Source organism: Enhydra lutris, unplaced genomic scaffold, assembly GCF_002288905.1.
Source record: "Enhydra lutris kenyoni isolate GAN:26980312 unplaced genomic scaffold, ASM228890v2 scaffoldscaffold1, whole genome shotgun sequence".
NCBI lineage: Eukaryota > Metazoa > Chordata > Mammalia > Carnivora > Mustelidae > Enhydra > Enhydra lutris.
The window spans coordinates 63,068,980-63,084,920 of NW_019154085.1; the positions used below are offsets into that span (position 1 = coordinate 63,068,980).

Sequence of the window (15,941 nt, forward strand, 5' to 3'; positions counted from 1 at the left end):
CTCAAAAATTAATAACTTGGCAAATTGATTTCACAGTGTTTTTGAAGGTGAATTTTTGTTTGTCTTGCTAACACCTGTGTTTTCTCTAAAGTTTATTCTTATGTAAACAATGTAACTTAATAAATAATTCCATCATGAAACTTCCTTAGATTTTTCTATACTAATTTACAGCTTCTGCTGTGGTTACCTGGCTGAAAATGGATAATCAACAAATATTTGCCAAGTAAATAAATCAATGAATTTACTTATCTTGTATGAAATATGAGAGTACAAAGAAATGAAAATATTAGGTATCAAATTCTCTAAATAAGGAATGTACCAAAACTTCATATCCAGACTTATAATTTCTTTGGTTTAAAAGTGGCTAGTATTGGACAGTTTCACATACATTGGACACTATTTTGGCAAAATTTTCTATTTTTCAGTATATTGTTACCTTATACTTAAATATACTTTTTATATTACTTGCAATGTGCTATAATTTCTTTTGCATTTTTTAGAGATCCACTGATCCTTATGAAATACTTAAAATAGAGCAATGAAAAATAAAATATTATTATTGCAAAATGACAAAATCTCTATAGAAAGGAATTTAAGCAACATACCCTATTTCACCACTTTCCCTACAAGCTGCTGTATTGTTTTACTCCTTCCCACCCTAGACAACCACCATAGATCCCATCCCCTCAATGCCAAACCAATACTAAGTTTATTTCTTATTATAACACTACCATTCAGTGAATTAGAGTTAAGTCGCATTTCCTGTCACCATAGCATACTGTCCAGATTCTCTCTTCTAGAATTAGTATACGAGCCAGACAAACTACTGTGACAAAGACAAAGATACACAGGATACCTACATCCACAATTAAGAAGTCCAGCCAACACCAGGCATTGGTAAAATATGTTTGGTAGCCATATGCTACCCATTTTAGAAGCATTTCCAGAATGAAAATGTAAGTGAAAACCTTGTCAGCATATTCCAACATTGTCTTAATTGTCTTTCGCTGATCAATATATATGTCTTCAAATGCCTATAAAGAAAAGTTATATATTTTAGCTTTCTAAAACTATTATACCTTCTAAGTTATTTTTCTGATCATATATGTATATATATGATCATACATATATACACACACATATACACATATATATTCCTTGATTTTATTTTTTAAAAATTTCCCTGATTTTTATTATATATGTAATATTTATATATAATATATAAACATATTTCTCTCTCTCTCTCTCTCTCTATATATATATACACATATGACATCCCATTGGGCTAGGAGGGCAGAGGAGTAGTAGGTATTGCTGTTTTTTAAATTTTTTGAACTTTTTTCCTCTCAAAGATCTTTTAATGAATCAGGGGAAAGTTATACTCTCCATTTATATTATAGCCAGAAGAAAGAGGTAAAAGCATAGTTTTTATGAATTAGTTTGACTTGTTTAGGAAACAGTTCTTGATGTCATATCCTGATGGTGCTGCCCCAACTTTTCCTTTTATGTTATTTCTTTTGCTTTCTCCTGTTGATTTTTTGCCATAAAAAGAGGTTGAAGCAATAAAAAATGGAGGTTTATATTTTTCATAAAGCAGAAGTTATAATCAATCCTCACATTGTCCAATTTTACTGTATAGTTGGCCTCATTTTCCCCCTCTCTCCCCTTCATTTTGTTGATAGTTTATATTTCTCAGCAGAGATATGGTATGACAATGATAAGATAGAAATATATTTCATTTAGATTATGATATGTATTCTACTAATACTATGTATGAACTTCTGTTTATACTTTACATCTAAGTCTCACATTTGTTTCAGGGACAAAAGACTATTTCTTGTATAAAGTGGCATGCAGAGAAAGTTTATGTCATCAGAGAAATATGGGAAATATAGGCTTATTTATACTTCTGCTTATGAAAAATATAAACCTCCATTTTTTATTGCTTCAACCTCTTTTTTATGGCAAAAAAATCAACAGGAGAAAGCAAAAGAAATGACATAAAAGGAAAAGTTGGGGTAGCACCATCAGGATAAGACATCAAGAACTGTTTCCTAAACAAGTCAAACTAATTCATAAATATAGTTCTAATTATAAATGTACATTAAAGAAACTTAAGTGATTGTATTTCAATTAGATAAGCTCATTTTGTCTGTCACCTATCTATCTGTCTTATAGCTTAAGTATATTTGTGTCAGTGTTTCTCTAAAATGTTATCTATATGTTATGCTTTATATATTTGTAAGTGATTTTCGTACAAATATAAATTAATTCAATGTAAAAACCATCGTAAAAAGAGAAAGCAATCTTTAAATGAATCACTTAGGCATGCTGCCCAATATTTTTTGTTACCAATATTCATATTCCTTGTTTCCTGAGTAGCATAAGAATAGTGGACACAATTTAAAAGGGACAGAGAAGTGGTCCCTAAGGACTTATTAACTGTCCATAAGGAGGTAATAACAATACCATTCAGAAGCAATATTCATCAGAATTCAGAAGTTACATATACTCCATCACAGGATTTCCATTAACTACACTGAATTGTCATTCTTACCTTCTTCTTAAAATGTGGGTAATTGAATATTTGTATTCTCTAGTTATAATGAATAAGCGGGAGGGACAAATTTTCTAGGTTACATAATAATAAGCAAAACTTAATAAATAACTTATTAGGAACTGTATGTATATGTAGTAGAAATAAATCCAGAAATGCATAGTTAAAAGATTAAGTCTATAATCTGGAAGATAGGATGTGGAGGTAATGCAAAATGTGTTAGAGACAGAAGAGTGAAAGGGTGGATGGGTGGGTGGTAAGTGAATGAATGGATGGATGGATGGATGGATGGATTTAGAGATGTATATATATTTAAGGAAGAAGTCCTAAGTAAAGATAATGAGGCTTATCAGAGTTAATAGTTGACATCATGAAAATGAAAATGGATGCAGGATGAGGGTTTTGGGGAAGAAAATGCATTGAATACTAAAAAAATGTAATAGAAAGGATTAATAAGTCATTAGTATTAGATTATCGTAAACTTAATATTGTACCACTTTTGCTTAATAGTCACTTACCAGTGCACCACTACTAAGCAGAATCATGAAGACAATGAAGGTCTCAAACCAGTTATGTTCAACTATTCGGAAACACGTTCTTCTCAGGTTCCACCATTGTTTCCCCCTCCCTTCTTCCACACTGATTTGACAACATTTAAATCTTTGTACACAGCCTGCAAGTATAGTGTTCAAAGAGGAGTAGATGAAGTAACTTCTGCTGCTTCAGTAATACTCTTTAGCATGTCCCTGATTCATCTTCTCACTACAATTACCATCTCCATCTTGCTAGGATAACTCTAAGCCTGGTGTAGTAAGAGCATGTTCATTAGCTGTATGAGGCTGTGAAAATTATTCAGCCTCCTTAAACAGTTCACTGGCTAATACTACCTGCTTTTTCTGCTTTGACTCTTCTTGTCCGAAAAAAGACCTCTGTAAAGTACAAACAAATGTAAGGTAGCTTTGCCCTGTACTATGTCATGCTACTGCTCTCTGTTGAAGTCACTCTAGAGGAGTTCAAAATGAGATTAATTATAAAGAGCGAACTTCCCTTTTCAAGAGGTTATGGAATAATGATGTAGATCTCCCCCAACAATGCTGGGTTTGTTACTGTTTTGTTTTCTTGTGGTGTTTCTAGAAGAGCTCATATAATTTTCAAAATTAATTTCGTCCATTAAAATGTGATTGCTTGGCTTTGCTTTGATTTGTCATTACCTTCCTTATACTGCTTTTACTCATTCAAACCATCCGTGATTACCATTGTAAGCACCATGGAGGATACAAATAACATTTTTTTAAGGCAAAAAGAAAAAAGGTACAGCACATGGACCTTGCCATCAAGAACCTTAAATTCTTATTTTCAAAAATATATATAAACTCAGGAAGCCCACCTCAGGGCAAAACAAAACAAAACAACCCAAAATCCAAACCCCCACCCCCCTGCCCAAAAGATCCTCAAAAAACACAAAAGAAAAAAAGAAAAAGTCAAGTATGCTGGAAGAAGAGGGAAAAGGGAAGGAAGGAAAGGACAGAGGAAAAAGGACAGTAAAATACATACAACAGTTCAAAACAGAAAGAGAGGAGCTCTCCTGAGATAATATACAAAAAGTTATCAAGTGAATTAAATGGGTATGTTTACTAATAGCTGTTGAGAGGAATAATAAGGAATAATAGGCTCCCTTCCACCACAATCAGATGAAGGTACTTTTGAGAAGGACCTTGAGTGATAGGTGGAATTTATACTGGAAAATAGAGGGAGACAATATACATCAGGCCTATGAAGAAGAGACCACTAAGTAGAGAAAATGGAAATATATTCATATCTTCAAAACTCAAAATCCTGAGAAAATCAGACCATGGGAAATGCTAATCATGGGGAAAACAAAGCTTTTAAAACTATTGTCCATATTGTACCAGGCTCAAATAGGTTCTGTTCAGGTATTGGGTATGGGGCTGTGTTTATTTCCTGCTTTGTCCAATAAGCTTTGGAAAATGATGATTTTGCTAAAAAATACAGTTTATATTTGCCAGTCATTTAACTTTAGTAGTCAGCAAAGTTATTTTTTTTAAGATTTTATTTATTTATTTGACAGACAGAGATCACAAGTAGACAAAGAAGCAGTCAGGGGGTGGGGGGGAAGCAGGCTCCCCGCTGAGCAGAGAGCCCGATGCAGGGGCTCGATCCTGGACCCTGGGATCATGACCTGAGCAGAAGGCACAGGCTTTAACCCACTGAGCCACCCAGGCACCTCCAGAAAGTTATTTTTAAGGCAGATTCTGTGTATGAGAATTAGGATTAGTGTTTAAGATGCCACTCCTTGTGAAATCACGATTTTATTTTTAAAAATACAAATTACTAGTTTTGATTATGTTAAAAATAGTTTTCTCCATGTTTGTGATCTTTATACATAATGGGCAGAGTTAACCAAAAATAACCACAGATTTTAAAACTGTTAGCATATTGGAGGTCACTGACATATATCTACTAAATGTTCTTTTCCATTCCAAGATTAACATAAAGGCCATTTTCTTACCTTCAGTGAAACAGGCTTCAGGTTCAAGGGTTTCCTCGGGTTCCACTACAGGCTGTTCTTCTGCTGGTGCACCAATGTCTACAGTGCTGCCTTCCGAGGAGCTACTGCTTTCATTAAGTTTCTGGGCATGAGATAGACATAAAAAGTACATCCCTTTAATTTCAGTAACAAATAGTTTAGAAAAAAGAAGAATTAGTGCTATGAACTGAGTTTGGATTCTCCTTGAAGCGAAGAGATTTTAAGTTTGAAGAAAAGAGGGTTGAATAAGAAAGGGAAATAAGGAAATTTTCTGTGTTCTCTCCTTTTCCATTACTCACAATTTTCGTGTGAAATCAAATTGTTACATTATGAAGTTACAAATGGTCCTCCAGAACTGGTACTAAGCCAACCACTGAATTAGAGAAGCCCCAAGAGGGAGGGTGAGGGGGAAGGAAAGTTAGTGTAATTTTTCTCATTTTGCAGATGAGGGAGCTAAGGGTCAGCCAGGTTAAGTAATTTGTCTAACATCATATAACCAGTAAATGAGAAAGCCAATATTTGAGAAAATTACTCCCGAGCCCAAAGTCCATGCTCTGTCTTCTGGGCAATCACACTGTTTCTAAAACAATATATTGATTCTCTTACCATTTTTCTGTCAATTTAAAACTGAAAATAATCCATTGGAAAAAATAGCAAGTTTAGTCTATCTAACAAGTGCAGAGAATCTAGAATTCGATCTTGAAGTGAAAAACAAAAAGCAAAGACACCTGTTCACACCACAAACTATGGAATTTTGTATAATATAAATATTCAGTATCTTCACAGAAATTGTTTTATCAGCTACAATAAGCTAGCTCTTGGGTAGCTGTAGACATGAGTTCTATTTAATTTTTGTTTACAGTAATTCTGCCAAACTAATTACATATTTGTTATAAAGCAAATGTCACAATAGTAACTTCTGTGCAAGCAATAATAAAACCCTTTTTTATATAGTTTTACTTCAAATCACAGGGAAATTTTGGTTGTTTTATTTCAAGTTTTTATTTAAATTTTAGTTAACATCTAGTGTAATATTGGTTTCAGGAGTACAATTCAGCGATTCATTGCTTACGTATAGCACCCAGCTCACAGGGAGATTTTTTTAAAGTAATACTTAGGAAGTCTTTAAAAATTTTGGACAAATCCACCTTTTGTTTACCACAGTTCTTCAGATATGGTACCAAATATCAGCCTCCATATCAAACTTAGTATCCATTCCTAAGTACCGTTATTAGTCACCTAGATTTCAGATTTCCAATCAGCCACTGTGAGTATTAAGGTAAGCCTCTGCCTTCAGCTCGGTTCATGATCCCAGGGTCCTGGGATCGACCCCCACCTCGGGCTCCTTGCTCAGCAGGAAGCCTGCTTCTCCCTCTCCTACTCCCCCTGTTTGTGTTTCTGCTCTCGCGCTCTCTGTCAAATAAATAAATAAAATCTTTAAAAAAAAGGTAAAAAGATGTGAACCTAAAATAATATGCAATTAATTTTATCAAATGCCTCCTGATTGCCTCCATAAATATCCTCCTCTGATGTGTCTTGTGTGGATAATGATAAAATAAATTGCTACATTTTTTATATTCACAGAATTACTCCAGGTCTAACTAGTTCAAATTTTCTACAGATGAGAGTGCTATTGCCAATATATCAAACTTTATTCTTAGGAATATTCTTGAACATCAGCTATTCTTCTGTACAACCCAACTTTGTAATATATTGCCAGTTACTAGGTATAGACAAGTGATCCCACACATGCTTACAAATTAATTTCCAAATACTTCTCAAGCAATACAAGTATATTCTATAGTCTGCCCGAACTATTGTAGGAAAGTAAAGGTGTGCCTAATGTTACTCAGACTCAACATGCTCTCAGTCATGACTTTTTTTTTCCCTATCCTAACCTATTCCTTTAACCAAGTTTTCTTTCTTTCTTTCTTTTTTTTTTTTAACATTTTGGTGGCTGTCTTTTTTTTTTATTTTAAGATTTTATTTATTTATTTGACACAGAGAGAGAGATCACAAGCAGGCAGAGAGGCAGGCAGAAACAGAGAGGGAAGCAGGCTTCCTGCCGAGCAGAGAGCCTGATGCAGGGTTCAATCCCAGGACCCTGAGACCACGACCTGAGCCGAAGGCAGGCCTAACCCACTGAGCCATCCAGGCACCCCTTCTTTAACCAAGTTTGATGCTGGTTGTTTGCAATATCATTCTTTGAGCAAACAGACTCAAACTCTCCTTTGTTCTTACTGTTTTCTAATATTGACAGTTATCTAAAGTCCAATTTGTTAAATTCTACCTTTGAAATAACCTGTCTCTCAGTCTCATCTTCCAAATTCCTATTTGGTGAATGAATACCTCTGTTTCATATATTATTGCCAAATGAAGCTTTTTTTTGTTTTGTTTTGTTTTGTTTTTTGTCTCCACTTAGCACTCCAACTAAATTTCCTGAATCTATCCTTCACAGAAGTTGTGTTTTAACCAAGGTGAACTTCCTAATGCTCTCAGGCTGTTGCTCACAGTGGTTATTTTTGCCCATCATTGTGGAAGAATAATAATCACTCTCATCTAAACTCCCTTCCCCACTTTATCTGCCCCACCCTTTGGGCACATACTGCTTTTTATCTAACCTACCTCTATTATAATTGACTTACTGCAGGAACAGTGGTTGGCACTTTCTCTGTAAGAACACAATGACCCACGCTCTTGGCGTGCTAAAACCACTCAAACGATTGGCTACATTCTATCACACCTGTACATTTCTGCTTTCACCAAGTGAGTTGTTTGCTTATCAAGAATAAGTCATGTTTGGGGCGTCTGGGTGGCTCAGTGGGTTAAGCCTCTGCCTTCGGCTCAGGTCATGATCCCAGAGTCCTGGGATGGAGCCCCACACCCGGCTCTCTGCTCAGCAGGGGGCCTGCTTCCTCCTCTCTCTGCCTGCCTCTTTGCCTACTTGTGATTTCTGTCAAATAAATAAATAAAATCTTAAAAAAAAAAAGAAGTAATGTTTGTTTTCAAATCAATGTACTACTTTAAATTACTGTAATTATATAATTCACTTTTACATAAGTTGATAAAATGAATGAAAAGGTGGTTTTGTTATATCCATAAAAACTAAATTGAAATCATTGTATAAATTTAATGAAGGCAAATTCCCCACACATATACATACACATGAAAAAAAATCTGTCATAAAATTGGTCATGAATAATTGCTAAAAAAAAAAGGGAGGGGGACTGGGTATATGCATTTCTGGAAGAATGCCTAATTCAGGTTGCTTTATAAGGTTCTTAAGATCTCTGACCTCTTTGGAGAAAACCTAAACTAGAAATCGTAGTTGATGAGTTACAGGTATGGCTCATGCCAAAGTGATGGTGCAGAACTGCCAACAAGGAATGCATGCTGGGACAAGAGGCCTCAAGTCACATTTTTATGTAAGTATCTATCATGTTTCAAAATGAAGCCGTTTAATGTCTGGGACTTAGAAGGAATTTGTATACCTTTTGGGAGTGGGACATGATTACAAATTAGATTAAAAAAATACTATTCCTCTTTGGTTTACATAACTTCCTAAATCAACATTTTGCCAAGAAACCCTGGTAAGCCATCTCATGGCAGGATAGACCCTGATTCTCATGCCAGTCAGGGAAACTTGCCCCAACGTTCAAGCCATAATAATGGCAGATAAAGTGACTTAAATTTTGCTCATTCCTGCTTAAAAAAATAAACAAAACAAAACAAAACATACCCTAACCAGAAAGAAATGTCAGTGCTTTTTACACATGATGTAAATACATGACTATTAGTGTAAGAGAGAAAAGAAAAACAACTAAAATAAAACAGATGCAGAAATGACTGAGCTGAAGTGTGTCTAGGCCATCCATGGGAGGCAAGAAGGGTTTGGATTGATGAGCTACATAAAGAACGTTAATAAGTAAGTTTGAAATTAATGAACTAAATAACCAATGTATTAGAAATCGATTAAAATACAAAAAAAGTTAATAAATAAGGGCACCAAGACCTTTCTAATAAAAACAAGAGAGGATGCAAGCATTTAATTCTTACAAGTTGTATGTAAAAACACTGCATGCTTAGTCATTGATGTACTTCAGAATTTAAAGAAACTGTTTTAAAAAAAATAAATAAAAAAATAAACTTTTTGCAGATGATGAATTGTACTGTTAAATTCTCAATCAAGAATCATGTAAATGTCTAATATTCATCTTGCAATAAAAGGTGAGTATCTGTCATTATTACAGAAGAGAGATTTCCAACCTATGTTCTGTGGAGACAAGACTTCAACCCTGGGAGAAAGATGAAGGCCGATGAGGCAAGTTCTTGTTGTAATGTAACGTAGTGTTCTATAACTCATAGTCTTTTAGGATTTGAAATGGTACAAGAGAGATGTGATATTGAAAATGGTAAGAAAAAAGGAAAAAGAAAAGAAAATGGTAAGAAGGCAGGGCACCTGGGTGGCTCAGTCCTTAGGTATTTGCCTTCGGTTCAGGTCATGATCCCGGGGTCATGGGATCGAGCCCTGCATCGGGATCCCTGCTCAGCGGGAAGCCTGCTTCTCTCCCTCTCCCACTCCCCCTGCTTGTGTTCCTTCTCTTGCTCTTGCTCTGTCAAATAAATAAATAAAATCTTTAGGAAGAAAAACAAGAAAATGATAAGAAGGCCATGCAGGGACAAACCTGGACTCAGGAAGAGATAAGGCAATAGAAGCTCAGGGTGGGTATGGCTGGGAGGTGTGCACCGAGTCATAGGTGCTGGGTCTATGTCTAGAAAAATCCTTGATTGTCTCTGGCCAAGGATGGGAGAAGCAAAAGTAATACCTACTCTCACCTTGGATATAGAGAAACCACTCACGTATAACCAGGCTTTTAAGTTACTTTCCCTACTAGCTCTATGTCCAATATTCATTTACTCACTAAACATATACTAGGAGATATTATATTCTGAGATTTGTGTTAAGTCTCTATCTCACAGAAACCCTTCATCAGCATAATGCATTATTTATCTGGGCTTTTTTTTCTTTTCCTTTGCTGCCTTTCCCCCCTTTTTTATTGGCCAAAGTGGAATGTACAAAGTACTTTATGGTTACTTTAATGTTAATTTATTAAAATTAAGGTTAATCATTTTAAGGTTCATCTCAATTATGTTTTTCTTCTGTCAATTGTTCCCGTCTTTTGCCTATTTTTCTAGTGGAGTGTCTGTGTTCTTATTGCACTTCAGTTGCTCTTTAGAAACAGAAAGTCATTTGAGTTTCCTTAACATGTAATATTTGCCAAATAAATTAGTTCTCGCCTGCTGGGTATCAAATTGCCACAAACTTAGCAGCGTAAAACAAAACCAGTTTATTATTTCACCGTTTCTGTGGGTCAGGCGCTACATAGATTCTGTACTCAGGGTCTCACTGAGATACAGCTAAGGTGTTGGCTGGGACTGCAGTTCCCATCTGAGGCTTAGGATCCACCAACCTGATGGCTGAGTTCATTTTCTTGCAGTTTTAAGACTGAAGTCCCTACTGTCCTGCTAGCTCATGGCCTTGAACCATTAGAGACCACCACAGTCCCTTGCCCCATAGGCCCTCGTATGCAGTCTTTCTTCTGAGCCGCCTGAGCATCTCTCTCTCTCAGTTACACTTATGTGACCACTGGGAGAAAACTACTCTGAAATGTTTCCTCTGATTAGGTCAGGCTCACCCAGGATAATCTCCCTTTGGCCATAGACATAACATAATCACAGGATGACATCTCATCATTGCCACAGGCTTCAACTGCGCTCAGGGGTGGGGATTATACAAGGGCGATATCTTTGGTGTCATCTTAGGATCTTGCCAACCATACCAAAGTCTATGTGTTTTATTGGTTTTCTTTTCTAAGAACCACCTGCTATCCTAGTATCAACTGCTACATTGAAAATCCATCAATTTCTCTACTTATATTTCCTTCATTTTGTTTAATTTCCAATTTCTCAAACTAAGTTTTTTTGTCATGTTCTTTCATTCATTTTTTTAAGGTTTAATTTATTTATTTGAGAGAAAGAGAGAGAGTGAGAAAGTACAATCAGCAGGGTGAGGGGCAGGGGGGTAAGCAGATTCCCCTCTGAGGGCAGAGCCCCATGTGGGGTTCATACTAGGGGCTGGACTTGGGGTTCCATTGTAGGACCCTGAGAATATGACCTCAGTCAGAAGCTTAACTGACTGAGCCACCCAGGCACCCCTCAATCCTTCTTGATCATTCTTGTCAATATTGACATTCAGTGTCTGTTTGGTGCTATTCCACAGATTCTGACAGAAAATGTTCTTATTTTCCAAATAACTACTTACATATTTTATTTGCTCCTTAACCCAATATTTGTTTAGGAAGGAATTTCTTAGTTTTCAAATGGTTAGAACTTTTTCTTTCATTTTACTATTAACTTCTAGCTTACTTGTATTGTGATTAGATAATAACCCTATATGATATCTTCTATTTTGAATTTGAAGTTTATTTTACTATCCAGTACATTGTTAATTTATATAAATATATACACAGGCCCTTGAAAATAATAGTTTTCTGCATGTATAAATTTTGAGATAATATGTATATATTCATGACATTCACTTTTATTATTTACATTATTCAAATTATCAGTGTCCTTACTTGATTTTTCTTTATTTTGTTTATCAAAGATATGAGAATGGTATTAAAACATTCACAACCATTTTTATGTACTTTTATCAATATATTCTTATATTTTTCATTGTTGAAATCAAAGATGATATGTCTCTGAATTCTTTATTTCATTGGAATAATAACACAATTACTCAAAGAGGAAAAGAAAGACTTTCAGATATGTGGTAAGAACCTACCTCTAATAAAATACTTAAAAAATTGGATAACAGAGAAACCAGAATATTCTTAAACAAGTACTTTTGTTGATTTAAAAACCAATAAGGTGGGGCACCTAGGTGGCTCAGTGGATTAAGTGTCTGCCTTCCATTCAGGTAATGATTCAGGTAATGATCGGATCTAGCTCTGTATCTGCTTCTATATCTCCCCTCCCTCTCCCCCACCTCTTCCCTGCCCCTTCCTTCTCCCCCGGCTCAAATGCTCTTTCTTTCACTCATTCTGTCTCTCAAATAAATAAAATCTTTTTTAAAAAACCAATAAGGCCAATAAATTCTTCCTTTTTTGTTTTTAAATTCAAGTTTAATTTTACTTTGAAATTTGCCACCCAAATAATTTATCATTGGTTCTCACAGTTAGTTTTTGAGAATAATAGACTATTTTAAAATTGATTTTCATATTTAAGTCATTAATCAAATTAATTTCCAGTGAGTTAGTTCATTTGAAACTATGTGTATGTTCACACATGACTCTCAAGCTAAATCCTATACTGACCTGTACTATTCATGTATTTTTTGCAGGATGACTTAATAAGTGAGCTGAGATATGACCACATCATATCTAAAGCATTCACTTTGTCTTGTACAGCAGAGCATTCAATAACCACTTAATTACTACAACACTGGTGGTAAAAGTATTTTTCCTCCTCAGTGGATTTATGTAACATTTCTTGCTTTTAAAAAAATGTTCTTTACTATAGCAAATGATTTTGACCTTGAGGGTGAAGCCAAACAAAGCACAGCAAATAAAATACTCTATAATATTTTTTAAGAGTAAATGATTAAATGGTTTATTCTTATTCTCTGACTTGATGACAAGATGTTTATGCCTTTATTTTAGACTTCATTTCCTACAGGAAGCTTAATTATAGGGTTTAATAGTTCAAGTTATAATAAGTGATAACTTTGTTAAAATGTAAATCTGGAATTTAAGGGTCAAAAGGATACAGAATATGTGTATGTATGTACACACGCATATGTATCTTTTTATTTTTGAAAAATACTTATTTTTTAAAATATTATTAATTAATTTATTTATTTGACAGAGATCACAAGTAGGCAGAGAGGCAGACAGACAGAAAGAGAGAGAGGGAAGCAGGCTTCCCGCTGAGCAGAGAGCCCGATGCAGGGCTTGATCCCAGGACCCTGGGACCATGACCTGAGCTGAGGGTAGAGGCTTTAACCCACTGAGCCACCCAGGTGCCCGGAAAAAACTTATTTTTAAAGATATATTTATTTGAGAGAGAGAGAGAGAGCATGGGGGGTAGGTAGAAGGAGAGGGAGAGAGAGAATCTTAAGCAGACTCTGAGCCCAGTGCAGGGGTTTCATTTCACGGCCCTGAAATCATGACCTGAGTCAAATCAAGAGTTAGATGTTTATCTGACTAAGCCACCCAGGCACCCCCAAAACACTTATTTTTAATGCTAGGCATGTATTATTTTAAAGGTGGGCATTTTATGTTGTTATATATATTTTAAATCATATATAAATGAGATGCTCTATATCAAAAATATTAGTATTAATATTTTATTGTGTACATTATGTATGAGTAAATATTTCCGGTGTACACTAGCATATTAAAAATTTAAATGACCCCTATTAAAGACTCTCAACAAGCAACAATATAATATCAAAGAAAAATACACTGTACTGAGATTTAGCATTTTCACAGACTGGCTGGAAAAGTTAAATATTAACTCATTAATTCCCACAACATTCCTAAAACCCAGATCATTTCTTCATCAAGTTGTAAGTTGGAAGGGAAGTCTCCAGTGCATTATTCATATTTACTAAATATTAACTTGTTCTTATTAATTGTGAAATCTAGTGTTAGTCAAACACTTCACCAAAGTAGAAGGGAAAGTGAAGGAATACAGCTCTAATGCACTCTGAATTCTGCTTTAAAATATGTCGGACATGAATTTTGCATTTATCATTAAATATAAAAGAAATAGAACCTCTCATCATATATTGGACCAACAGAAAATTATCATAATGCAAATAAGTTAGAAACAAAAAAAGTGAGGCGCCTGGGTGGCTCAGTGGGTTAAAGCCTCTGCCTTCGGCTCAGGTCATGATCCCAGGGTCCTGGCATCAAGCCCCACATCAGGCTCTCTGCTCAGCAGGGAGCCTGCTTCCTCCTCTCTCTCTGCCTGCCTCTCTGCCTACTTGTGATCTCTGTCTGTCAAATAAATAAATAAAATCTTGAAGAAAAAAAAAGTCTGCAAAATTGCATTTAAAATTCCCAAGCTACAAATCAAAGTTGTAAATCCAATGAGTATTTTCCACTGTTTTTAATTCATTTTGCCAAAATGGGCATAGAGTCTTAGTGTTCTTTTGACATTAATTGTTCGTAAATGATAACATTTTACAAATATTTAATAAGTATCTACTGACTGGAGGAACTATGTAACTATAACGAAAGAATTAAAAGTTCTGTTTTGAGTCAGACAAGATTGGGTTTGAATCACAATTAGTGGTTTTATGAACTTTTAGCAATTATCTTCACCTCCTTAAGCTTTAGTTTCTAATTTGTAAAATTGTCCTTATGTCACATGATTGTTATAAGGATCAAACAATATAGCATGTGGAAAATGTCACGTGCTTACCCGATAAATGGTAATAAGTTTCATAACAGTATTATATATAGTTTGTAATATGTGTAATTGCTAGTATTTGACCTTATCAACTACCAAAAATATCAGTCCATGCACAACAACAGGATTAGGACTTGAAAAAGGAAATAGTGAAGATAATAGACCGAGTACCTACCCTCAAAGCATTCACAGTCAGACGGAAGATACACATGAGCAAACAGTTGTCACTCACTGTCAGTGAGTTAGCACAGGGTATCTTGAGAGCAGCACCTAACTCAGTCTAAGAAGGGAAGGTAAAAGAAAGTAACACTTGGGAAGAAAAGGATGAGTTGGGTGGGGTTTGGGCATGGGGAGAGGATGGCATAAGAATGGCGCCTGGGTGGCTCAGTGGGTTTAAGCCTTGGCCTTCGGCTCGGGTTGTGATCTCAGGGCCCTACGATCGAGCCCCGTATTGGGCTCTCGGCTCAGCAGGAAGCCTGCTTCCCTCTCTCTCTGCCTGGCTCTCTGCCTACTTGTGATCTCTGTCTGTCAAATAAATAAAACAAATCTAAAAAAAAAAAAGAGAGAATATTCTGTATGGAGAGAACAGGTATAAGGATCAGAACCTGATAAAGCATGGGGAGTTTTAGGAAACAAAAGATCAGTGTACTTGGATGGGGAGAGATGACGAATACTATGCGAGGCTGGAAAGGTTGAGGATGGTCAATTTTTGCAAGGACTCGTAAACCATGGTAAGTAGTATAGACTGCAAGCATGGGGCAACTCCTGAAAGGTTAGAAAGAGGGGTGAGCTACAACCAGATTTGCCTTTTAGAAAGACCACTTATTATGTAGGGAGTAGAGCAGTGAGAGAGAACATTTGTGAAGGTTGCAGCAGTTAAATCTGAGAGATGATGGAGGTCTGCCATTGTGTGGAGCTGGTGGAGATGCAGAGGAGACAAAGATGCATCAAGTTGGCAGTACCTGGCAATCAATCAGATGTAAGGAAGACGGAGTTTGGGTATCCACTGGTTAGATGGTAGCACTTCTCATATAGCATTGTTACTATCTCATAAAGATCATAGCCCTCACAAACTATAGCTCAGAATAAGGAAATAGTCAAGAGCTGGAAGGGACACACCCAACCAATGTCCAGATGGGACTCTACCAAGAGCTCCATGAACATCTGTCAGGCAATTATATGAAAATTCTGAGTGTTTTCTTTTCTTTTCCTTCTTCTCTCCTCCCTGCCCCCTCCCCAAAGAGAAGCTGCATCTAAAAGCAAACTGCTTACTTAACGTGACTTAGGAATAGTCTTGCTCAATTTATTCATCTGCATGCTTTCAGAAGGTAGGACTGGTAACACAAAACATGTCAC

General features: G+C 35.8%; 1 protein-coding gene across 1 annotated transcript in view; it reads right to left on the reverse strand.

Moving 5' to 3' along the window:
* Positions 1-15,941, reverse strand: part of LOC111149777 (sodium channel protein type 1 subunit alpha) — a 145,481-nt gene that overhangs the window by 20,095 nt on the left and 109,445 nt on the right. The window contains exons 18-20 of the mRNA XM_022507393.1: positions 5,088-5,208; positions 3,076-3,230; positions 861-1,034 (exon numbers count right to left, since the gene is read on the reverse strand). Of these exons, the coding sequence (XP_022363101.1) occupies positions 861-1,034; positions 3,076-3,230; positions 5,088-5,208 (450 nt within the window). The remainder of the gene's footprint in view (positions 1-860; positions 1,035-3,075; positions 3,231-5,087; positions 5,209-15,941) is intronic.